The sequence below is a fragment of the Poecile atricapillus genome, chromosome 1, assembly GCF_030490865.1.
Source record: "Poecile atricapillus isolate bPoeAtr1 chromosome 1, bPoeAtr1.hap1, whole genome shotgun sequence".
In the NCBI taxonomy this organism is placed as follows: Eukaryota; Metazoa; Chordata; class Aves; order Passeriformes; family Paridae; genus Poecile; species Poecile atricapillus.
The window spans coordinates 91,628,986-91,655,395 of record NC_081249.1 but is presented as its reverse complement, the minus strand read 5'-3'; the positions used below and the strand labels follow the sequence as shown (position 1 = coordinate 91,655,395).

The following is a 26,410-nucleotide window of genomic DNA, read 5'->3' as shown; positions in this document are numbered from 1 at the left end:
CTGACAGCCCCCCCAAGCCTGGCCCTTTGGAGCAGGGCTGGTTATACCATTACTGACAGGCTGCTTTCATTTCCCTTATTACTGTTAAAGGAGAAACACTGCAACATAAATTTTTGGCACAACCCTGACTGCCAGCAAATGTTGCTGCTGTAGAACTCTGTCATATATGCGAAGCCCAGGTTACAGATGCATGCTTTCTGAGCTCTCCAAACTAGAACCAGGCCCACACCAAAGCTTGGGACCCAAGCCCCCCAGACGAATGGGGGTCTCCCAGACTTGTTCATCACGTCTAGATCAGCCTGTGTTGTACATCCACCCCATGCACTGCCAGTGTTTCATCCAGTACCGCTGTTTTCCTGAAACTTTGAGAGCTGTGATACCACAAGCAGTGAAATCCCTACTCCTTGGTTTCCTAGTTCAGATGAAATCAGCTGCTACCAACAAAGAGAAAACATTTGCTAAATCAAAATATGTGTCCTAATCTAAAATCTGCAGGCAAGATGTGATTCATGCGGTTTGCAGGGGGTGGGGGAGAAGGCAGGATCAAAGTGGGGCTCAGTGCATGCAAACCACACATCTGCCTCCTGCAGCGCTCAGTAAGGGAAATGTAAAGCAGGAGGCAACATGCAAGAGTTCTCTGCTAATCACACAGTGCTAGCAAAGGAAAGCCAATACAGAACAAGGAGCTGAGCTTGCAACATGAATGTTAAACAACAGTAACACTGTGCCACAGAGACACAAAAATCCAGGTCCCAGGAACCAGAAACAGATTGAGGAAGTAACACAAACATCATCCAGAACAAGAAGGAACAGCAAAGTAGCAGAAGCAAACAGATGGTGTCTGTTCCCGTTGTTCCCAGAGCCTTTTTGCTCTCACTTGTTGCCATAGAGGCTGGTATCTGGGACTCAAAATGTGATGCTCCACTTCTGAGAGCGGGCGGAGAAAATGCAAGAATTTACATTATTAATAATTTCCTCCACAGCATCCATTTTGGCAGCAAAGCTTCTCATCTCTTGTCCACCGGACATGATTTGGCAGACACTGAAAGGCCAGGGAGCTGTCTTCCCCTCAAAGCCCAGCCTAGCTCCTCCACCTGCCAGTACATGTACTCAGCTCTCAGGATCCACTGCCACAGCTCTCCTTCACTGTACAATAACACAGTCCCACTTCTCTTCCCCCCAGATTTCAGAGTTCAGTTGTCCCTTTTGCTCCCATCACAAGGATGAGGGGATGCAGCCTGAATATCCACACAGCCTGCATGACTAGAGCCAGGAATAAGACCTCACAGAGTGCAGGCCATGTGGCCACTGCATATCAGCAGTGTGAAAATGTAGATCAGACCACAGCCTCACATCACACACACAAAAAAAAGAGGACTAAAGCATTTCTGAGTCAGACCAAGCAAGAGGCTGTTCTTGTCCTGTTCTCCTCCCAGCCCCTGCTGCTCCCTTCCTTGAATGGAGACAAGTGTTTGCATAGCCACAGAGTAAGGTAGGTCTGGAAAGAGATCTAGATTGAAGGCAATTTGGCTCCACAGAAACCTTTCTTTTCAGCTTGATCAGTTCTTGAGACAGAAATCCCCAGTGCCACAGTTTCTAATTTTGAAAGAGGGATGAATGCAGCTCTTCATTCTTTTGCAGCAGATTAAATGAGTGTGTGGCATTTTCATTTTTCCAAGGGGACTTTAAAAAAAAAAAATAGAAGTTTTGTCTTTTTCCTCCACTTTGCCTTTAATGATTCTTCAGCAGTTTTCCCAGGACTTCTTGCATGCATCACTAACCAAAAGCACCTACCCAAAAGTATGGGCATGTCTTCATTTTGAAACATCACTAAAGGAAAAGCAGCTTAAAAAAATGTCCTAAGTGAAGACAAATGCAGCCTCGTGTGGCACCTATTTACTTGTGCTATGGACTTGCATGCACCCCCATGCTCATCCCAGCATGGTCCTATCCCAGAAGACATGCAAGGGTGAGGAAAGAAAGCCACAGGGCCCAGAAAAACTGCTTCACATCTGTGTAGCAGGTTTAATGATTGGCTCCAAAAGGAGTCTGTTCTTGAAGCAAGAAATTTTTTTCCTGAGTGACAGGTCTCCTTATCTAGTCACATGTGGACAAGGCAGCTTCACAGTGAAACTCATGATGACAAAATCACACAGAGGACAGGATGCTTAAGGGGCTGTACTAAAATAAGAAAGCAGTATCCAAGCCCACTTTTCATTTGTATCCAGCACATTACTGCTGAATTATTGCTACTGCTTTCCCTCAGAACTACTTGTCTATGCTACAGCAAAATCTTTGTCTACTGCAGCTCTCAGACACATTTAAGAACCTGCTTGTGGAGCCAGGGCTGGGCAGAGCTACCATGTTTTTGAGACCACTAACGCAAAATTAAAACATTCCTTATTCTTTCATTCAAATGCACTGGTGACAAGGCAGAAGCAGCCACTGCAGAGCCACACAGCTCAGAAAAGTGTCATATGGGCTAGCCATGTTGTTGTCTCCTTTCCCATACTACAATCAAGGGACTTGTAAGGGTTTCCTCACCTGTCTCCCTGTCTACATTTGAAGCCAACTGCTGGCTGGCCTTGCTCTCTCTGCCATGGCAAGAAGGAGCCTCAAGTGGGGAGAATAAGGGAATTGGTGGCTTCAAAATTTCTCAAACTAAATAGCTCTTTTTCTAAAGCAAGTAACAAACAAAGCCAATAGGCTGCATTAGATTAAGAGATAGAAAGCGTTTTGGGTGCTACAGGCTCAGGATGAGAGCCATTGAGGGAGCTGTGGGGAGTGTGGGAGGGGGTTGAGGGGAAAAGCTGAGCTCACTGCATCCCAACCAGACAACATCAGGCAGGAAACAGATGTGGAAGAAACCACAGAGGGGTACAGAAACAGCAGAATTAGCTCTCCAGCAAATAGGGGAATCTCAGACACAGAGCTGACCTGTACCATAAAAACAAGGCATCAACTCTGAGATTTGGCTTTATGCAGACCAGGTAGCATCTCCTAGCCCAACATCTAGACACCAGCATACCAAAAACACAAAGGAAACAATTCAGGCTTTTCCCAAGTCCTACCTGGCTCTAAGCAAATGAAGCAAAGGTAGGTCTGGATCGGTAGCGGTTCTGATGCAAAAGACTGGATTATCTTTTACCATCACAACCCAATTCTTGTAGATGCTGTGTGCACTTCCATTTTAAAAAGTGGAAGTTGTACCTGGCTGAAATCCCAGCTTGAATCTCCCACAGTTAGAATCACTGGAAATATTAAACTCCCTTTTCATGTGGTTCCTCTCACTTTAACAGCTTTGACTCTTACAACAATTCTGTGATACAACCAGAAGCAAGACTGTTCTTTGTGACTGTTTTCTTAGGCAGTTCAGAGTGTCCTGCCCCAGCTAACGATGGTGCACAAACTTGTGTCTTGTCCTCTCTGCTGGCCCATTCATCACCAGAAAATTATACTGTTGTTATTACAGGAACTGAGAGCCTGAGGTGCAGCTCCCACTGACTTCAGCAGAGGCAGCATGCATTTTTCTCCTCTGGAAACCAAGCTGGTTATCAAGAGGACAAAACATGACTCTAATGTTAATCCTTCAAGACTATTATCTGTTAGCCCATACATTTCAATAAAGTTTGGCACAGTAAAATGTTTTGGTAGAGGGCATTAGTACTCACTTCCTTCTGCATGGACGCCTATCCATGTCCAAAGTCTGGGCATGGACACTGCTTTCGAGTGAAGCTTTTATATGCCAAAAGACCAGTGGACTCAGTGCAGGAAGTGACACAGGAGGGACTATGCAAAGTTAGACAACTTTTCCTCACTGGTATTGCCAGCCATCATTCTTTCATGTCTGATGTGAGCTTGTCCTCATACACACTGCTATTTAAGCCATTGTTTGATAATTATGGTGAGGAGGAAGAGAAGTTTATTTTTCCCCAAGTTTCTAACCCTCTTACCAAAGAAAGACTTGAAAACATAACCCAGATGCACACTGAAGTTTTGGAAAACAGAGAGCAGACAAAGAACCCAGCACTGATTTTATGTCGTGGTTTTTGTGGCCTGAGTCATGATTTTAAATGCTTGTGTGCACTGATAGCAGTCTGCCCCCATAAGGAGTGTGACCAGTGTCTGTGCAGACACTGCCAGCAGGAAAAGGCCAAGTAGGGTCAAATGTGGTACTGACAGGAACTGACTTGAAACACAGTAAATTCAACACATCTGAGTTTCTAACCAGCCACCAGACATGCACATCTGCCCATCGCCACTGACCTCTGTCAGATCTGAAGAATCAGCTTAGGCCTAAGAGCTTTGTACCACATTTTTGGCTCCTGAGCTGCCTCACTGTACCTGCTAAAGTCTTCCTATTTAATAATTTTTAAACACTCTGTAGTTCTGCTGCATAAAGTTCTTTCTAACAGAGGCTTAGATACATGGATCTGGTAAGGAAGACAGCAGGATCTTTGGCTGTCTCTGAAGCGAACCCTAGCAAGTTATTAAAGAGTTAAATGGGAAGAGAGGAAATGCTGATACCTTTAGCAGAATATAATTCTCTCCACTGGAATTTGGCAACAACACAGGGACTAAGGTTCTTACAGAAAGCACAAGCTGCTCTTCAACAACCACAAGCATGTAGGGACTCAAGTTGTGCCTCTCCTCCACAAAGCATCAGACAAGTAGTGCAGCACCCCCTAACTGCAAAGGTCATGTACTAACCCAGAGGGGAAAATTCCGAATTGAATCGTCTTCGCTAGCCCTGGCCATCCCCTGTGCTCCCTTGGCCAGCACAGGCAAAGCAGGTCTCGGCCTCTCCTTGCCTGTGCAGCTCCAGTCACACACAACAGCACTGCAGGATGGTGTAAAGCAAACCTGAGCACAGCCAGTATGACTCACGTCCTGCCGAGCCCACAGCATCTTCTTCTCCAGTTAACCCTTCTGAGTGCATTTTAAAACCTGCCTTCAGAAAGGTCCACAACAAAATGTTTGCTGGACAGCTGCCAAAGTGCTCTCCTGCTCCTCATCACTCTCAGATACCATGAAAAGTCTTAGAACTTGGTTGCTTCTTAGTAGGGAACAACCTGAGCCTGCATCCCACCAGTTAAACACACAGTACTACGTAAAGCAGAGAGAAAGCTACAGCTTTATGTTCCTATAAAACTTGCTGCTTACAGGAGCACTGACTTGTCACTGAAAATAATTCTTAGCAGGACAATTCAACTCTCCCCAAATCAACCATCTCTCATACCCTAAATGCTCTTCTAATTTGGTTGCAGGTTTGTGATGTCCTGGTGACATCCTAACCTTCATTTTTTTCCCCAAAACATCACTTCAGCATTCTTGGTTATTCCTATTCATCCTGCAAGTCCTACAACCAACAAAGTTAATATCTCTAATACTTTAATTTATTTTCCCCTTGTCCTGAAGAATTGGAACTTCCAATCTAACTTACACCCTTACCAATAAACCTACACCAACCGAGTCTTACATTTCTGGATCCCACAGCACTGGGCAATGGGATGTGCTACTGAACAAACAGCAGTACTGCATAAAGGAAAGGAACTTCCTATTCTCCCCCACTGCTCCTCAGCATGGAGAGATAAACACATTAGAACTGTGAACCATGCCACAAATGAGATTTGAGAAAATGTCCTTCCTTCTTGGTCTCAAAAGACTATTTTTTAAAAAAATCTATGGGATTTTAGGTAATAGATTTTGCTTGTCTGGCCTAATTTCAACTGCAGTAACTATGTTTTTACCTTCAAAATCCCCTTGCTGCTTCGAGTGAATATACTGCCTGTGCCCGCCTTCCCTGTCTTGTTTTCCAGTGCTACTGTAAACAGCTGTAAATAGTTCCTTCACCACAGAGGCTCATGGATGGTTCCACTGGATGGAATTTATCTGTCTGCACCTCACACTGGCAAAGGGACATCGGCTCATTAAGTCTGTTATTGTTTTGACATTTCAATTCAGTTGTTGTTAAGAGCTATATCTGTTAAAAGAGTCGGTACCTGTTACAGACGACCCACAATGCAATTGAACGGCTGGTTTTCCCCCATACCTAAATAAACACACATATACAACATTTCATCTTAGTGATACGTTTACTGCCCTCTTCACTGTGCAACGGAAAGTGCTCCTGTTATGTAGTCCATCCCTCTGCCAGTGCAGTTCCACACTGCACTTCATCAGCCATGCTCATCAGCAAATGAAAGACCTGATTGTACAGCTCTCCCTGTACTAAGCTGGCGTTGCTGCTACAAGTTTTTGGTGGTTTTTTTCTTGAAATAACCTGACATTGGTAAAATCGGTTAATTCAAATTGGAACATAATGCTAAACCTGGATTATAATGCTAACATCAGGGATGATAACAGCCATGCATTTATTTTTTCCTCTTGCTAAACTGCAGGTCCTTCTGCTGGCCAAACTCACAACCACTTCTCTTGTCATCCAACCCACCTTAAAAAAATATGTTCTGCTCCTTCCCTCATCAAGGACTGACTATTTCAAACTCAGGAAGCCCTTATTTTATTGGAGTTACCTCTTGTCTGAGCTACTGTGTTCTCATTCAATACCTGGGAGCATGAAAGTCAAGGGAAGAAGGAGTGAGAGCAAACACGCAGGGTGGTGAACACGTTAGCTCAGACGCCTCCTACACCAACCCACCATACTCCACCCCATAACCCAGTCTCTGTCCTTCCAGCAGTCCAAGGACAACATGGGAAGAGTACTGGAGTCCAGTTCCTCCCTAGAGTCCCCCAAAATTCTAGTCTCATGGACTTCAGCTGGATTTTGAAATCCTGGAGAAGGCAACACTGAGCACAGTTGAGATCTCCAAACCTGACTCCCTAAAAAGCCTGTCCACAGGCAGGCAGGTGGGAGAGGGCACCACAACCGATGTCGGGCTGTCTTTGTACACACTTAGGAAGCCCTAGAACCCCAGCCCAGTCCTTCCCACACACACAGCACTACTCATGCAAGGCTCATGCAGATGCATCACCAATCTTCCCATCGTTCATTCATTGTGAGTAACGGGGCAGTGACTCCACTTCCCGGGGATAAATCGGCTCCAGGTCGTCTAACCCTGAGCTTTTGGAAAGGTCTGCTTTGCAGTCCTACTACCAGTGAGAACAGGGGGCCACGCGCTTGGCTTTCCTGCAAGCAGAGTGAGAGTAAAGAAGCATTTACCATCCTGCCCAGAGCTCTCCAGATACTCCGTCAGGTCGCAGCCGAACGCGCTCGCGGCTCCCTTCCTCTTGAGTTTCTGTTTGGCTCCCTTGTTCTTCATGAGGTTAGTCCCAAAAGAGGTTCACCCCCCTCCTGCCTTGCCCCCCTCCCCCCGGCCTCACGCTGGGCGACAAAATTCTTGCTCTTCTCCTCAGACCACCGCCCGTGTCCCGCTCCCAAGGAGCAACATCGGGGGTCCCGTAGAGCGTCCAGCCAGAGAAGTAAACATTAATCCCCACCAGATGTTGGGCTGCTCCTGTGGCAGAAGAAGGTCAGGGCGAGAGGAGGCTCCACAGCCCGCAGCAGCAGCGATCATAGCCTGAGCCCAGCACGGTTCTCATCACAGGCAAGTGGGTGGCGGATGGGTGCCCGCATCAGAGCTGGCAATTTGGGAGCAGGAGATGGTGGGGGGATGTCTTTTAGGGAAAAGCAGCGCAATCCCGGGACCCTCCACAGCCACCTTCTGGGTTTCGTCAGTCGCGCTGTCGCCACTTCCAGCAGAAGGCGTCCCAGTCTGGTCGTCCTCCTCTTGGCTTTCGGAGGAGACTGGAAGTTCAAGCGGACTAATGAAAAGCGACCGGGGAAGAGTCTGCACAAGGCTCCTCTTTGGCTCCCCCCCTTCCCCTCCTCCTGCTTTGGACAGTCGGAGGAATGAGAAACCAGCTTCCTGTCCTGACTCCCGCTCAGTCGCTCTCTCCTTTCCCCCGTTTTACAAATCCTAGGATTATCCAGCTCAAAAAAAAACTGAAAGGAAGTTAGCTGAGGAGGGGGGCGGAGGACGCTTTTTGGCAGCGAAGTGCGTGTGTGTGTGTGTCTGTGTGTGTGTGTGTGTTGTGTGTGAGTGTGAGGCTGAGGGAAGGCGGGGAGAGGAGTTGGGGAACAGGGATGGGATCGGGGAGAAGAAGAGGGAGAGCTTGTCCTGCCAGATAACGGGGCTGCCCGGGAGGAAATCGCTGCGGGGCGATGCAGGCGCTTCCTGCTCTGCCAGCCCGCAGCTCGGCAAAGGCCGGGCAGGGTCCGACAGGAGCCTCTCCGATAAAGCTCTGCCTCTGCTCGCAGGCTCCTTCGCTGCAAGGCGCCTTCCTGCCCTCCAACATGACTCTGTCACTGCAGCATCTGCCTTCCTCTACGGAGGTGCGGGCTGGAGCTGCTGAAGTGCAAGAAGGGGACAGGGAGCTGGGAAATTAAAGGGGGAAAGAGGGAAACCTTCAGCTCCCTCCTCCCCGGCAAGCAGAAACAGATGCTGTCCGGGCATCTAAGTTCACATACTTTTGAGTCAGCTCCCAAAAAAGGCGCCCCCTGAACAACAAAGGGGTTTAGATAAGGAGCTGAAATGACTCAGTAGAGCAAGAAGGGAAATGGGACAGGTCTGCCTTCAGGCCCTGAGCCTTGTCTGTCACCCCACAAGTGCTTTTCTGGTCCAGTTTTCAGTACACACGTGTCAGCTCAAAAGAGCAGTTCCTTGCACTTACTTCACATTTTTTCATCCCAGAAATTCAGATTTCTTTACAGGACTGGGTATGCCCACCAGCGTACCCAGGGAGGCAAAATTTACTCTCCTAAGGCTTCACTGATCCTTCTTCTGTGCCAAATGTAGCTGGATAGGTCTGGGTTAAAAAATGAGCGAACAAATGAAAAACAGGATATTGCAGCTTTTCACCAAAAATCAGGCCAAAGACAAGGAAAGTAGTTTTGGTTTGGAGGAAAACTGGCCAGGAAATGGTGCAAAAGACACCCTTAACCCACCTCCCTTCACAATCCTTGGCTCTGCACTCTCATGGGGCAGAGGAACCCGTCTGCAAACTCACCACCTCACTCATTGAGAGTAATTTTTCAGAGAAATCAAGCCTCTGTCTGAGATCTGACCACTGACAAAATCGATTCAGGTTCTGTTGGTACGGTGACTATTTTTTCCTTCAGAAGTGCTGGATGTTACCACTTCACACCTAAGAAAAAACACCAAGGGACCTAGTGAGGGACCTTATACAATTACAGCTCCGGTTTTGCAGTTTATCACTGCAATTATCATAATTATCCCCATTTTACAGCTTGATGCCTGACAGTTTGAGGGGAAAATGATGTGCAGAATGTATCATAGAGATGTGTGGCCTGTCACCTCCCTGCCTTCTGCTCCCACTCACAGGCTAAGGAGGAAAACTGAGCTCTCACACCAGACCAGTGCTTGTTCTCAGGAACCCTCAGTCCTCATGAAACACTTAGAACTTCCTTGAATTTATTCGGAGCATCTCACAGCACCTTGATGTCGAGTCAGAGCATGGGACCCCTCCCCGCACCGGCGTGCCGCCAAAGCCATCGCGTGCCACAGCGCATCCTGCCTGCCTGCCAAGGGCCACACTTCACACAGCTTGCACAGACAACAGGACGCTCAGACCTGGATGCCTTGCCAGGCCATCCTCCCACCGTCTGGGTGACTGCCTTCTGTAGGAAGATAAAGCCCTGTCCCAGCCTCCTCAGGGAGGAGGCATGTCCTGCTGCAGTTGCCAGCCCTTTCACACACAGCTGAGTCACTACACTGGACCAGCGGTGAGAGAACAGGTTCACCATGGCAAGTACCACACCATCTTCTTTGAAGTCCTGAACTCCCCCCTGCAGCCCCCTCCCTCCCTCCTACCCTGAGCTAAACAAGATGTTTAATCTCACTGGTCTGCTCCGCTGCTCTACATCAGATGGAGGTCACATCACTAACAGGATCTGTGTCTGCCTATACTTTCGTCTTGTAACCCTCCACATCACACTCCTGCCCTATCTCCGTTGCCCTCCCTCATCTTAGATATGGTTTCTCCACTCCTCTCTTGCAAGTTTATCCAAACAGAATGTCTTCAAAAAAGGATGTTTTCATTTTAAAATAAATAAATAAATAAATACATTTTAAAAATATAATCACCCCCTGCATGAGTAAAGCTTCCTCATGTCACCAGCAAGGGATTTCTGGCCCCAGGGGCAAGGGAGAACCCTGTGCAGCATGAATCCCCTCCCCTCCCTTGGACAGCCCTGCTCCAAGGCTCACAGTCCCAGAGCATGGGCGCCCAGCAGCACTGCTGGGCCAGCACAGCACCCTCACCCCGTGGTGATTATTGCAGGCCAGTAGGCATTTTTGGCTGGAAGCACCATTTCTTGGTGCCACCTTTGGAAGCCATGGTGATGGGTCCTGCTGGCTGACGAACACTGCAGAAATTAAATGCTGCCATCTCATTTTGGTTATCTGTGGTTTGCTGCCCTGATCCCACCCAGGACCCTGGACCCTGAGTATCCAGGGCCAGGCTGCAGGACCCACCAGCAGCCATCACCACCATGGTACTGTGGTGGGAAAAGCAGAGAGACTGCCACCCCCATGACAAGAAAATAACAGTATTTAAAGCACAAGTACAAGGAAGAGAAGCTAGAAACAAAACAGGGAATATTCCCACTTTATTCACAGAAGCTCTTTCAGATGCTGTAGGTTTGCTGCCCTGCTGCCTTGTGCTGCTGCCCAGCTCCTCGTTCCCATGGAGGGAAGAGAGCTGGAGAAAGGAAATGGCATGGCAAGCAGGGTGAAAGAGGCGTGTGCTGCAGTGAGAGAAAGAAGAGAAAGAGGAGCTCCAGGAGAGCTCTTGCCAGGCAGGCTGGGCTACAGGGCCTTCCCATCGCTCTTCCAGTGCCAGGATAAGGTTCAGCAAGAGGACAGAGGGGAGGTCGCTACAGGATTGCCCAGGGAGCCCGTGGCCAAGAGAAGGAGAGGAAGGAGGAGGAGGAGGAGGAGGTCAGGCAAGGTGAGTGGGAGCCAAACAAGGGAGGCTTTACAAATAAAGCACTTCATATCGGAGCCTGAAATCAGTGCTGAGCCAAGGGATTTTTCTGAGGGAAAGAGGCGATGTTCTCCAGAGAGGAAAAAATACGAAATCTGGATTTGCGCAACCCAGGAGGCAGGGCAGGTCTCTGAACTAGTCTGAGTGAGCAGGGCTAAGGAGTAAGCCACTGTCCCTCCTGGAAAAGCTTCACAGACAAGATCAGGCAAACCTGGAGAGGAAAAATTCTCAGGCAAGAATTATGGAAAGTGAAATGGAATTCAAGGTTGAAACAGCTGGAAAAGAAGGGGGAAATTCTCTCCCTCCTAAAAATAAAATAGAAAAAGAAAAAAATGAGTGCAGAATAGGAGCAACATCCTAGGCCAAACTAGGATTCCCATAGTAGCCAATCTCCATACAGATTCTTTCCTCATCTCTGCCAACATGTGCAGAGTGTGGTAGCCAGCAGCCCTGCAGTGCCACAGCCCAAGTTTGGAAGCCATGACCCCCAACAATGACTTTAACTCCTTCCCTTTAACCTGTAAATATAGGTCAGGATTTTAAGTTAGTTACAAAGGCCTCCCTGTCAGCGAGGGCCACAGGTTCACACAGGAAGGTGGGGCACCTTCCCATCCCACTTCACTTCTGATCGGTGATGCCTCACCCGCCCTTCAGCTTGAGAACGGATGTGGTGAGCCAGCCTTGTGTGTGTGAATGAACACAGCACGGATAATGACTTTACAGTTCTTTACCATTCTCTCCGTTCTCACAGACGAGGTATCAGTGACACCAGAAGCACCCCAAGAGCCTGGGGAACGAGCTTTGGCCATTAGGTCTAAGTATTTCTTCCCCTTCCACTAGAGCTGGGGGCCGTGGCTGAGGCGTCGCACAGGCTATTTCTGGGCACCCATCTCTCCCCTCCCTGCTGCATTTCCTTCATTGTGTTTGAGCTCTTTCCTATCTGTGGCCTTTAAATCTCCACCAATCTGCCAGGCGCCACTCAGCACAGAAAGAGGGGGGGAGGCAGACTCAGAGAGGGGGAGATCTGAACCCCTAAAAATAGCCCTGCCGAGTACGTCTGTTTTCCTGACACAGACGGTTCATTGTTAGACTCTGACACACCAGTTCACCCTCCCTCCCCACCCCTCAGCACACTCTCTTTCCTCTCCTGCCCCTCTCCAGAGCAGTTTCCTGTCTACTCCCATCTCTGTGGCCAAAGCAGGAGTGTATTGTGAAGCCAAAGGCTGGCGTCGAGTCTTTTGTTTCTCTGAGCACATTTTGGACCACAGACTATGGGGCTGATCCTTGTCACAGGGCACCTACCACTCTTGGTTCCTAATTTCACCCATTCCCAGCCACACAAGCCCCTTATCCTCAGCTCTCCCCTCCCTTTTTGCCTTCCACCTTCTTGACCTACACCCTGACATACCTTGTTCTGTGTGTCTCTCTGCCCTGTGCAGCTGTTTTGTCAGCTACTCTGCACATCCCAGCACCTCGGGTACAAATGAAGGGGGCACCCCACAAGGCTCCTTGCTGCCTGCTCATGACATGGCAGTGTAACCAGGGCTACAGGGTTTAGTGGTGGACTTGGCAGTGCTGGGCTAACAGTTGGACTCAATGACCTTAGAGGTCTTTTCCAACCTAAATTATTCTAAGTACCCCAATATAACATGATATTCAGTACTGACTGTACAGAGCACAACTACAAAACATGCAACTGTGTTTTTAGCCAGATTGCCTGCTCTCACTGTTCACAGTCCTTTCAGAGATGTCTTGGATACAGAAAACAGGATGAGGAGCATATCTCCATTCCCTTATTCAGAGCACAAACTTGTTTGAACCATGACATTTGCCTAATTCTGTGTTTGTCCAGCATCTGGCACAGCAGATCTCTAATTCTTGACTGGGGACTCAAACTGTTCATTATTTAAACAACATAAAGACCATTACAGAAAGGCTTTATGTCTCCCTGTGTAAAACTCTATTGATAGCTCAGTATTATATGACAGTACTGTAAAACAAACATTCAGAGAAAAAATCTATCAGACAAGCCACACAGCTAGCAAAAGCTTCCTTCATGTCAGAGGCATGGTCTGAACCTCCTCCTAGCATCTTACCAGCAGGAGTGACCCATTTGGTGAGGAAGGAAGACCACAAACCTTCCACGACGGAGACATTCCAAAGTCACAAAGGCCTTTTTGAGAGAATCCTGCCAGCAAATTTGTGAATAACTTCAAAGAGACAGCTGGCAACTTTATGCTGAGTACAAGCAAGGTAGTGTGTCACAGAGGTGATTCCTTCAACACGTTGCCTCACTGCAAATATCAACAATAAGAATTCCCACCAAACCAGGAAATGTTTTTGTCTGTTTTTTTCTGCTTGATCAGCTAACCAAAGAGGCCTACAGAAATTTTGCTTAAAACTACATTGTGACTCTACAGTACAGCAGAAAGCCCAATCAGCTACACCTGTGAACATGGGGAATGTCTTAAGGCCATTTCTCCTTATGTCTTACCAGCCTGTGAATAGAAGTGATAATCAGAATATTCAAGCACAGACAGACTTTCTAGGAGCGGAGAAAACTCAATTGGGAAAGAAAATCCTGAGGAGATCTATCTATCTATCTATCTATCTATCTATCTATCTATCTATCTATCTATCTATCTATCTATCCCTTCAGACACCCTTTGCTTTGTCACTATGTGGCAGCTTTACTACCACAGCCTAAGAGACAGAAGGAGAGTTTGAAGTATCAATCTCTTCCTCCATATTTGCAACCCACTTCTTTTGTTGCAGTTTCCCCAGCCCTCTAGTTTATAAACACTGTTCTAACAGTAATGAAAAATCTGTTGAGCCAGAGACCTATAATAAAATTTAAAAAAAAGACAAAAAAACCCCAACTATTTAGTTTCTCCTGTCCTCAGTTCTGCCAAACAGCATTGGTTGCACACTGTGAAAAACCCACATGTATAATTTCTGATTAGCCTAGCTCACCAGCCTGAAACCAGCACCCACTTCACTGCCTGTATTTCCACTTTCAGATGTACCTCTCTTATCCATTCTGCTAATTAAGTTGCCACGGGAGAAGGAAGTTGTGGGTTAACCTGACTGCATAAAAACAGCAGCCTTGCATTATTTTAATGGCGTTTTGAGGCTAAGGGCTGAGAACTAATCTCTATTATAAGGACTAGTCTGGAAGGGAGAAAAGAAGTGGGTTTAAGAGTTGACTCCATTTTGGTCACTTTCTGTAGAATATAAGGGCTGTTACATAATAATTTTTATTTTTTTTAAATAAAAACGCCAACAAATAGCTCAGGGGATGCTAACTATTTTAGGGATAAAAGCTAGCCTGCTATTTTTAAAAGCCACTTAAAACCTGACTTCTTTTATTCTGAGGTCGTCTCTTGATCACTTGCATGAATCATCTTTTGTACAAGAGACTTATATCTTGTTTTAGCACAAGCTTTCAACTAAGATTCCTTTTTTTGTGCCTGAACATCCAGCACAAGGATGAGTTCCTATGAAGAATCACCAGCTATGGTGGTGCTAGGACAATCTGCTGCTTCACACCTTCTCTCTAAGAGGGCAAAGCATGGTTTGGTGGCAGGAAGGGGGAAGAAAGGAAATACAAGTTTGCAAAAGCCACATGTGCTCTTTGCAGACACCTCTAACAGGGGCTGGCAGCTGTGAGGGGCAGAGAGTGCTGGCAGCTGCATCAGGCAAGGCCAGGTGTTTCTGCATGTGGCAGGCTCTGGCACATTTGTTGTTTCTTATTTCTGCTCCCTGAGCTAAATCCCTGTAGGAAATGCTCTGGAGGGTCTGCACAAATGATCTCCTATTGTCTTCTCTGCAAAGCTGGTCATATTCCCTCTTCCTTCTTGTTTTTTCTTCCTGTCTCACACCACATCTCTCCTCGTGGTCAGGCATGCCCCTAGGTTAAGTGGAAAAACAACTTGCCTTTCTACTGTGCTCTCAAATGCTGAAGATACTGAGCAGGAAAACCAGCTCGGTGAGGGCATTCCTTCTGCCTGAGATTTGAGTGTCCCCTCGCTCAGGATGTGTAAAATTAAAGTTCTCCATATACTCCCTCAGGAAAAGCCACATTTCTCCTTTAACATTTCCTTACCTGTGCCCTGGCTGTTCTAGCGGGATATGTTTTCTGTGGGGATATGCCAAATAAAGGAGGACGTTTTTAAACTTCTTTAGCAGACTTGTTTTCTCTCCTCCTTTGCTTTCAGAAGTGTCACCAGGTCTGCAGTGCTCCCAGCAAAATTATTTAGTTTGAATCCTACAGAGTCTCAACACCTCCAAGCAAAGGTGGTACAAAGTTATCTTCTTTCCATCACAGGTCAAAAGGGCTTGGCTTGCCTTCATTCTGACACCTCATTGCCCAAATCTGTAGTTCAGATTATTTCCTGACTCATGCTGAAGTTAGACTGGGTGTAAATTATAGCAGAAACTACTCAGAAGACTTCAGGCTAGAACCAGTTATATTCTCTTTGTGATTTGCAATTACTTACTCAGCTTAACAGGCTACTTTCAACTTTGATGGCTAGTGTAGCATCATTGTAGCTGGCCAAGAGGACTGGGACATCTAGAGAGCCCTCTCCTGTGTAACTGGGGTGCCTACAGCAGAACTGGTGTCTTTTCTGTAGACTAGAAGAGCAGGTCTGTCATCTTTAGAGTAAGCTTTGGCTAAGAAGCCTGGCTCCCTAATGCTGCCCTGCTATATTTAGACCCTCTTCTGGTGTGCCCACCCAGTGCTGTTCCCCTTGTTTGTTTCCTACCAAACAATGAGACCTGAAAGAATTGCTTGGAAAGGGGCCAAAGCTCTTGCAAATGAAACTGTCAGGCAGCCAAGCTTTGCAATGGGCCCCTTGTAACGTACTGTACTGGGAAATGGGAAGCAATTGTGCCTCCTCACTTCAACCTTCCCCATGGGCTTTTTCCTCTTGCTCAGAGCTCTGTGGTGTGGCCCTGCCCCAGCCACTGTCTTTGAGGAGGTGTCAGAAGACACGGGGGGAATGCCAAGAGACAACAAATCAGGATGGCAAGGAGCAATGTAAGGTCTGCTCTGTGTTCTCCCTCACCCCTAATCCTGTATTCCTGCCAGAGCGCATTTTAGCAGCAGGTTGTTCCTGGAAAGCTTTTGCTATCTCTGCCCTGATTGTAGTAGAACATGTACATATAGGGTTACAGGTGTGCTCAGACGCCCTTCTCCCTCACCCCATTGTTGTTTCCTGTGCTCTTGTGGTGTTTGGCCATCATTCTCTGCTACAGCAGCACTGTAAGGGGAGGGGAAAAGCAGCCCCAGCCCTACTGGTGTGCAGAGCAAGAACAAGATTACTTCTGCTTGTTTTAAACAAATGGAACCAAAGTAAAAAACAAAGAGGGGGGAGAAAACAAACAAACAAACAATCAAACAAGCCATACAGGGAGAAGAGAGAATGAAAGTTTCTTTTAAGACTGAGAGGTTTGCCTGATCCATAGCAGCCTAAATGAGGAGAGCCTGGAAATCAAAGATTTGCATCCAAAATGGATTTGTTCCATTATCTTAAGTTCCAACTTTGCTGCTTCTTTTGGCCCTCTGAGCCGAAATAGCTCTAGCCAGAAAAGGACATGTGTATCCCTAAGGGAGATTCCAGGAACATCCTTCAGCTGGATCAAGTTTGGGTTTTCCTTGAGACCCATAAGCACTAGAGAGGTTTCCTTGCAAAAAAAAAAAAAAAAGAAAAAAAGGATGCCAACATTTCCAGCTAGATAAGAAAGGTGCTGAGTACCAGAATGATAGCAAAATTTAGGGGAAAGAGAAGGACTAGCTAGAAAAGTATCTGCCTAAACCACTCAGGCATCTGCTAGTCCTGCCTGAGAAGAGGGGTATAAATCTCTTTTGAGGAGGAGGGCAGAAGTGCAAGCAACCTCAGTGCCAGTGTCATACTCTCACTCCACTGATCACCCCATACACACAGTTCTCTGGCAAATTTAAGAGATGCTGGGACAAATCCAGTGGTTTGAGTTATAGTTACATAGCACCTTTTTGTAACAATACCAAGTATTTCCAACTTGAAAATGGAAGCAACTTTTAAGAACAGCTTAGGACAATGCATGCTGTCAGGAAAAATGGAGCTGGGGCAAAAACAAATAAAGATAATACTTTGACACCATGGGCACACAACACTGATTCATGGGCTTTGTAGGACAGCAGTCTCAGAGGGAAACTGTAGATGAATGGAGGGTACAGGGAACTACTCAAGTGCTACAATTCATGTTTTACAGATAAATCAATAAAAGGGAGAAATTAAGCAAGGAGAGGCTGGATTTCAGACTGACCTGTAGTAGACAGGGTCTGTAGAATACAGCATGCATGACCCTACAGTGTTGCACTTCAACACATCACAGAAGAAAATTTGTGTAACTCAAAGGCTCCTAATAAAACTGGGAATTGCCTTTGTCATAGGAGATAAGGGAGTTATTAGAAAACCCAGTATGTATTGGGTTTTCTGGATTGTAATATTGTCACACAGCAACTGCCCCAAAGTGCCAGCTCTGGGTGTCGGGGATTTTCTTGTAAGACTCTCAGGTTTCAGGATAAACCACTACCAAAAAAAACTACAGCAATCATTAGTGTATAGAGAAATTTTAAAGACACAAACCCTAAAATCTTGGAAAATTTTAGATGTCAAGCTGAGAAACAAAGGCCTGTCTCTGTAGGAGCTCCTGATTTAGTGCACAGAGGCTGGACAAGAAATCTGTGATCTTGGTTTGTGTTGCAATAGAGAAGGAGGTTATTTCATACTTGCTGTTTATTGCAGAACACAGATCCACTGTGCTCAGTGACTAAAGATCATTTATGGAGCCTTAACAGTCAACAGGAAATTATATTCGCGTTTTGCCAAATCACTTTATCATGATGCCATTTTGAAAAGACCGTTCATCTATTTCAGTGGTTGCTTAGGAGATGTGAGAGGGTTTGGTCTGCAGCCACATCCTTTTCTGACTCTCCAACATAGTCAGAAATCTGCAGCCCCTTACCTAAAAGAAAGCTGCTGGGCAACTGCTTAAACAGGCAGGGACATTTTGTGCTTGAGGTCCTTTTGTGACCTATTGTGGCAGCACAGTCAGGTGGAGGAAGTCCTGGGCTCCAGCTGAACATGAAACAGAAAAGGTTGCCAGCAGGAAGAATCAGGAGAAGGTGGATTAATGTCACCCTGAGAAGCTCAGGGATGGCAGTGAAATGGCTGCTGAGGTGGTGCTAATTGTTTGAGGAACATGCAACAAAAACCTCAGTTTGGTGATCGCAGAATGAGTCCTATTCTGGGAGGAGCCTCTTGCAGAAACTTCTTTTTAGATGTGAAATGAGTAGGAGCAAATGGAGGGCTGGTAAGGGTGCAGTCATAGCTGGTTTGAGTTTTTTTAATTGTGTTTTTGGGTTTTAAATAAAATGGACCTTCCTGTTAGAAAATGAAGCTGTTTGAGAAATCAATGGGAAATTTTGTGTATTAAAGGCCTAATCTCACATCAGCAATGTGAGGTAAGTCACGAGTGAAAAAACTAGAAAAATCTGCTGAAGTCCAAGAGCTCCCTTCCCTGCAATTTGCAGCCTTTTTTCTGGAAGTTCTGGGAGGCTTTCTTAAATTTATTCATTATTTATTATTATTTTGATTCAACAGCTACTGCTCTTATCAGCACTACAAAGTTCATAGCAAGTTGGAAAACCACAGAGGACTAGATTTCCTTCTTTCGTCTTACTGTGAGTGAGGCTGGAAAGGCTGAGCTCTATTAGCTTTAAAACTTGTAAGACATATGAACCAAAAAGAAACAGTTAAATTCACACCTACAGATACTATTTCCTTTCCTTGCTAAATCAGTTTTATCATCTTCTATGTCCTGTACAACTACTGGGTAGCTCCATTATCAAGTAAGAAGTAGAATTTAAATGCTGTCTTTCTGCATCTTAATTGAATTCCAGTTCTTATCCAAAAATAGCTTGACACAAATCAAAGTAAAAAAAATAATTATCACATAAATAAGCAAAGCCATTCGCTATTTTCTAACATAAGTAAATGCAAATTGTGGATTTGAATAAAAATGAGTGATTAGATTGTGCTATTTACATGTGCAGAGAGCCCAGTCTAGCAAAAAATTACCAAATTTAGAGGAAGGGTTATATTTAGTTTCAAATCAGGATGTTTTAATTACCAGCTAACAGGAAGCAACCTTTTTAGTTCAGTTTAGTTTTGTTTTCTGGTAAATTTTATGGAGTTTTAGAAATAACTACAAATACGAAGAATAATTAAAATAGATTACACCAATCATCCTTTCTTTTTTCCTATCTGATATTTTTAAAGCACACCATGTTGAACAGACATAATCATGAATCAGTTATGTGGAAACTACAAATGTTTTTCTAAGATACCCCAATTTGTGCCAGCTCAGAGTTGTCTCCCTTTTAAACTATCTAGGCTACCCACAAATGAGTTTGAGCTAGATAATCTCTTTTCAGGTTAACCTATGCAATAAGTAACATAATTTCTCACGTTTTTGCTGGCTTTGTTCATTCTTTATGGCCAGAGAAGTGGATAGCATTGGAGACCCCCAACACTCTGTATGTGCTTAGCAGCCTCCAAACAGGAGAAAAAAAAAATTACAAAACATCACTTTTTCTGCTCAGTCTAGGCTAACACTAGCTCCTGCTTATTACAGGCATGTGAAGCCACAGCCACTCAGTACCTGAGGGTTATAAACACTTTTTGAATTCACTGTGAAATGCCACAGCACCCGAGTACAGCTCTTGCATCAGGGATAGTGAGGCGCCGCATTTCCAGGAGACCTTGGAGTCTCTGTCACCCCTGTCAGTCCTCCTGCTCTGCCCTTTCCGGGTACAATGTTTCCCATACTTCAGCTTTTCGTGCTGTCCTTGGGCTCCCAGAGCCCGTTTGGAGACTGCAGAACAATAGCAATTGCTGAAAATATCAAATGAGAGAAAAGAAAACATCTTGGTAAAACACTCACACACTGGAGTAGGATATAAAAATAAGATGTGACAGCTCAGCTCTGGGGCCCCAGGATCTATAGGTTGTGGATAAAAATGGCTTCTATTTTTCTTTTAGAGTCTTACCTCTTGTTGTGCTTCTGAAAAATGCCAACAAGGAGACAGATCCTCTTTGTCATCTCTCCTAGGAAGTATATTCCTCCTGTGCCAATACCATCATACCTTCTATTACCATAAAACATTCTGGATCCTTCTCCCTTCTTTTATTTGCCTTCTAATCTCAGTGAATAATTTTGCCATAAATTGTTTATTCAGCAAATCTCACTTCTTTTTCTACTTTTGGAGTATCCCAGAGCAGATTGAAATTTCCTCAGGTTTTTTATTATCTTAGGCTATCTGGCAAGTTTTCTGCAATTTCTTCCTCTCGTCCACGAATTGACTGTGAACTTTGACTAGTTGTGGTTTCAGGCATTTGGCCCAGCTGTGACCAGTGAGACCTCATGGCCTGAGAAAAATCAAGAGCACAGTCTCATGCCAATGTTTGATTGTAAAAAGATCATCATTATTACTTTCAGGTGCTGTTAACTTTTACATTTACATCTTTCACTTAAGGGGGATGCTGAAGGGAGAAAACTTTAAGTGTAAGACTGCGTGCCATTGAAGGGGAATAACTTTTTCATTATATTCAGAACAGGCTATAGCCTCAGACATAAAATTCAGAGAGAGCAATGATGACTGAGAAATTATATTGTCAAGCTGCCAAAAGCCGCTTCATTTCATTGCTATCCTGGGGCACCCTCGTGCTCTCCATGTCCTCATCCCTGCCCCTGATAATTTATTGTTTGGTTGCTGGAGGCAGCTCTTAAGGCAAGTGGAGCAGGTAGTGACACAGGGATAACCCCAAAATGATCCTTCTTTTAAATACCGTGTGGGTGTGCATTGCCACAGCAAGGAAATCCCGTGAAAGGGTGTCCCAGTGTTGGTGTAGTAGGAAGGAGTGCCCTTTGAAGGGAAGTGCTTGTCTTGGCTGGCCTCTGCTGTGGCGTGCTGGCCGCACCTTGCTCTAATGAGAGCTTTGGTGCAAAGCTCAGGCTTGCTGCTTGCTCCTGTCATCCCTGAGCTCCTTCGTTTACCTTCCGAGTGAGGGAAGGAGAGGCGGGGGGTGGAGAGGAAAAGCAACATGGTTTCTTTGAACACTCACTGTCCAAGAGCCAGAGCACTTTGTGGAAAAAGAAGAAAACAAGGGAGGCTCCACCCTTTTACCACAGAAACATCTCAACCACATCCCAGACCTCGGCTAGCTAGAGATTCCTTCCTCGCACTGAGAAACAGAAAGGGAGCCAGGAGAAGTGGGATGTACAGGGACCCAGAGATATTTTTAAACATGCTGGAGGTCTGATTGCATAGTTTTGGCCTGGTTTTGTTGGCACAAGGCCCTTTCTTTACTGGTTTGGATAGAGCACGCTTGCTGAGGAGGCCCTCCTCATGTGTCAAGATGAAATTTTCTGGCTGGAGAGACAGCTTTGGGGACGAGTAACCAGATCCAGCAGCTTTCTTAACCATGCTTGTTCTGCAGCCTGTTTTGTCCAGGAGACCCTCCTCTCAAACCTGCTGCTCCATGTAGTAAAACAGGAGTGCCAAAGAGGACCTGCTGTGGGCCTTGACACAATTCAAATGAGGACTTCAGGCCCAGACAGCTTTTCCTTCCCACACAGCTCTTTGGCTGTCCCACTGCCAGAGCCTCCATCCCCTTTGTGGGGGACAGGCAGCCACAATGCCAGACCCTCTGTCCTTACACAGCTGTGCCTCAGGGCCTCTTACCAGCTTGCCAGCCACAAAACAGGACCACAGGAGGAGGGAATTGAGGAGAAACCGATTAGAGACATGAGCCAGGAGTAAACTTTGCGCACTGAGTGTATGTGGAAATGAACAGGGAAAGAACTGAGGCTGTACTCGGGGGGGATCTTGGGTGCCTTACACCTTTCAGAGGTGTAAGACATCACTGCTAAAAGAGAAGGTAAAAGCCAGATGATGAAATCCTCCTGATTGAGCTGTTGAGGGAGGCTCTGAACCCACTGTACTTGATCACTCTTGATCCAGTGGGAAATGATGACAAGGAACTAGAGGCAGGAGAGGCCCAGACACTTGCCCACACATGGCTGATCTCAGCCCATGTCATGCTGTGGTGGTGCGGTATGTTGTGGTGATGTGGGACATCCTGTGACACAACTTATGACAAAGCCAAGAAAGCTTAAAAGTGCTAAAGAAGAAAAGTTTGGCTGTGTTTATTTTTGGTAGAAGCAGGAAGGATGCCGGTGAGGCTAAAAAGAGCCCAAGCCATGTCCTTTCAGAAGCCTACATCTAACAAACTGTATTTTCCAAGACATGGTAAAAGCAAGATCTCAAACTTTATGTTAACAGCTTTCACTGAGAAACCATTCAATTAGATGGGAATTTCTTCACCTCCTGTTAAGAAACAACCCTCTCTGGGTGGTAAAAGAGCTGTCATTTACACCTGAAGGTAACTAAAAGAAGCACACATCTGAGAAATCAAACTCATGGTAGGTAGGAGTTCAAACCTGTCCAGAGTAACAGCACCATAGGCCTCCCCTGAGGAAGGAAACACAGGACTTGTAATTAAAACCTTTCATTAGGGGCTTCAGCATGCAGCTCATCTGCAAGGGAGCACCTCCATCGCTTCCAGATTAAGCTGCTTGAAGGAATAAGCTGCTCTTGTGGGTTTTGTTACATGCAGGAGAATCCTTGATCCAAATGCTGATCATGATTTTTGTGCTTCATGTATGAGTGCCGCTAGAGCTGCAGTCCTAAGCTAAGGACTCCTCAGTTTTTCTTGCTGATTTTAGTTTTCAAGCAACTAAATCTTGCCAAGAGGGATCAAAGGAATAATATAGCCTCACTTTCTGGTAAGTTAACTTTTTCCCCTGTGGACCTACATTAATTTTTTCTTTATTAATGGTGCAAGCAGGTAGATTTATTTCTTGAACAAAATCATAGTTAGTAGCTGTTAGTATCACCTGATCCTGTCTCTCTGGGCAAAGTCCCCCTTTAGAAATCCCTGTGTTGGCAGTAACTAAAGCCCCTTAAATCAATCATTTTTCTACCATTTTCCTCTGAAATAAAATTTAAATCTGCTCTGACACGGTTGCTGCAGCAGGAGCAGCACGTAGGGCCCTCCATCACTTGACACTGGAGGCATTTGTGGGATTTGGGACACAGTTTGACATCTAGTGGTAACGTGTGGTATAATCCCAGAGCTCATCCAAGGAGTTCAAGGGCCACAGCCCTGCATCAGGAAAGGTGAAGTATTTGTTTGTGTGCTGCATGTACAGCCACACATCAGTGTTATGTGTCTTCATATCCTGCACTCACTTTTGACCATGGCAAAAAATCAGACCCAGGTCACATTTTCATCCAGAAAAGAAACATCTTTTGTGTTTTGATCTCCTTGCTTATGATTCCTTAGTTCATTATGCAGTAGCAGGAAAGTCTTAACACAAGTAAAACAACAGAAAATGTGCAAATAGTTAATTCTGAAGTCTGGCAGGAGGCTGAGTTTAAATAAAGTTGGGGTATTTCAGCTTCAGGTTTGATTGGTGCCATTAATGACTGCAACCAGGAGAATCTTCTTAGGTGTTCTGATGCTAGGAACTGCATAATGATGTACTGATAGAAGCATTTTTATTGAAATAAAACGTAGGGAAGAGCAAAATTATTCAGGTGATTTGAGCAGCAGCCCAAAGTAACAGTCCTGGAGCATTACAAAAAAATGGAAAGTGTTTTTTTTTTTTTTACTTCTCCACATTTCCTACAATCAGAATGGGGAAGTACCATAATCCCTTCAGAAACATGATTTTAGCAATCTCAACCCAACTCAAAATCTCATGGGGAAATTGCACGCTGTCAAAAGTTTGGTCAATTTCTCAGCTTGGACTGTAAGAGTGAGCAGCTCCTTTGAGCTTTCAAGATCTGCTTCTTCCCACTGAAAGCAACCTATGCAGATAGAGAGTGGCCAGGCAGTTTCTCTGTCTGCCTGGAAACATTCGATTAATATGTATGCAAGTATTAATAACAATTTACCAGGGATTAATTTGACCCACTGTGTATAGCTGTTGAAACGAAAAGAATAAATGTTAATTAGAAAATATATATATACATTATATATATTTAAATATATCTAAATAGATAAGAGTTCTGAAGTATTTTTTCTCTTCTCTTAACTGCAGTCAAGTGCTCATCAGGGTGGGAATTATTTATGTCTACCAGGAGGGTGCCACAAACATTTGTGGCACAAGACAAACTGGATTTCTTCAAGTGTTTCTTCTAGACACCAGGTACAACCACAGAAAGAGGAGAAAATATAGCAGTAACAGGAGCTTGGCCAGTGGCATCTCTAGTGTCTTCTAGTTGGTGGTGATTGTGAAAGAAAATTTTGTGGTCAATAATCTTATGCATGTGTAACGTGACAGAGGTTCAAAGGAAGACTACCAAACAAGAACAGTGAAAGATTATTCATAATCACAATACTACTATCAGTGTGAAAATACATAGAGTTCTTTTGAAGGGAGGGAATGAAAAACAGAAAAAATACAGCCATTACTTTGTAAAAGACCTTGTAGCCCTCTCCTACATATCCCATCTCGGCCATCAGCCTGTGTAGCTCTATGTCCATTTCCAAGCCTGGGAACAGCCAGTGAAATCCCCACTGAGGACTACTGCACAGGAATACAAACACAGAAAATCTCAAACATTTTTAAGCATTCTTTAGAAAGTGTATAAGTGTGTGTTAACCCATTATGAGTACTCATAACAAATTTCCATTAATGTCTTTTTTTAATAACACATGAATATTTTGGAGAGTGGCAACTCATATGAACACAGAAAAGCCTATATAGGAGAAAGCTGAAAATTTAATGGCCATGTCTTTGATATCCCAACACATAACAACTAAATCTCCTTATCTTGTTCGTATGATCTTGATAATGATAACCAGTACTGCTTTTGCTTTGTGTGGTATTATTCCCTTAAATATTTGTTACATTTTGCTGTGACTGTACATAATGTTAAAACAAAATGACAGGGAGAGTCTTTACTGAAATTTATATAATACTGGTGGGGATGTATGGTGCTGTCCCCGAGGTAAGAAATGTTCTGGTCTTGGTCTTCAAAATAGGAGGAAGAAATAGGGCTTTTGTCCCTATGTATGGGAGTTCTTCCTTCCAATTTCTCCTCCCATTCTGTCTCCTCTGACAGTTCTGCAGTCCTGTCAGCTGGGAAGGTGAAATTCTGAATGCTCAGGTGAGTGCTGGTTTCTGCTGTGCAGAGAGGGGATCCTGCTCCTGGTGTTTTACACCACAAATCTCTCAGCCTTAAGGGCATGCTGTATTCCCTGTGCAGTATCAGCCTTCTGTTCTCTTGTTCGTAAGCACCTTGCTCTCTGTGCTCCCATTCCTGCACATTTAAACAAACACCAGTTCATTTGCTGTGGAGAAATGGCTGAAAGAAGTCACATATCTCAGTGTATCAGCAGCTCCGATGCCCTTTTGCAGACACAACAGAGCAAGGATTTCTGCAATCTGTTTCTGGGTACTGTTCTGATTTATCAGGAATGACTCTTCAGCTTAAAGCTTCCTGTTACTGCCTCAGTCCCTCTGAGCCCACAGAGCCCAGGCAAGGCACAGAGCCAGGGTACACAGCAGCCAGTGACCATGACCCACTGTGCTCGCAGCAACCAGCAGGAGCCCCAACACTGGCACAACTTAAACACCAGCCAAACAGCCAGGATAGACCTGCCCGTGTATTCCCGGGCAACAGTTTCCTTCACAACCCGGCTCTCAGACACTCATTCTTTGCAGCAGTGCAGCTCAGAGGCAGAGCCCACGCTGGAGAAGCAGAGCTTTCCCTGCCCTCTGGCAGGTGCCCTCCTTACACAATGCCTTTGCAGAGTAAGTGCCATTCTTGCGCTAGCTGGGACCTGCACCCGCCACGTGTCTGGCCATCCTTCCCCTGAGGTACCATCCTGCATCCTCTTTAAAGAACTAAACTGCAGCAGCTCCAGGGCCGCAGCTCAAAATATTTTTCCTGACAGATTTTCAAAGGAGATGTCAGGGGAGGATTCTTCTCCCCCAGCTGTGCAATGCCTACGTCAGACCTTGACATCTACAATATCTCTTTTTATAATCAGCCACAACTAACATGCACTTGAAGGGCACGGTTCATTTCTTTTTGCTGACTATAGAGGAGGGCCACAATGATGAGCCTAGATGCAAACATCTGCATTCAATCAAGGGAGTGAGATGAATTCCACCCCAGTGCCCAAAATTTTTGGAAGCTTTAAACATTTAACCCCATTGCTTAATATTCAGAAATTATTTCACATTTTTTAGGCTGGAAGCA

The 26,410-nt window shown here is 45.3% G+C and overlaps 1 protein-coding gene across 1 annotated transcript in view; it reads right to left on the bottom strand.

Moving 5' to 3' along the window:
* Positions 1 to 7,385, bottom strand: part of ARHGAP31 (Rho GTPase activating protein 31) — a 59,841-nt gene extending 52,456 nt beyond the window's left edge. The window contains exon 1 of the mRNA XM_058852870.1: positions 7,181 to 7,385. Within this exon, the coding sequence (XP_058708853.1) occupies positions 7,181 to 7,280 (100 nt within the window). The 5' untranslated portion in view covers positions 7,281 to 7,385. The remainder of the gene's footprint in view (positions 1 to 7,180) is intronic.
* Between the last annotated feature and the right edge of the window lie 19,025 nt (positions 7,386 to 26,410).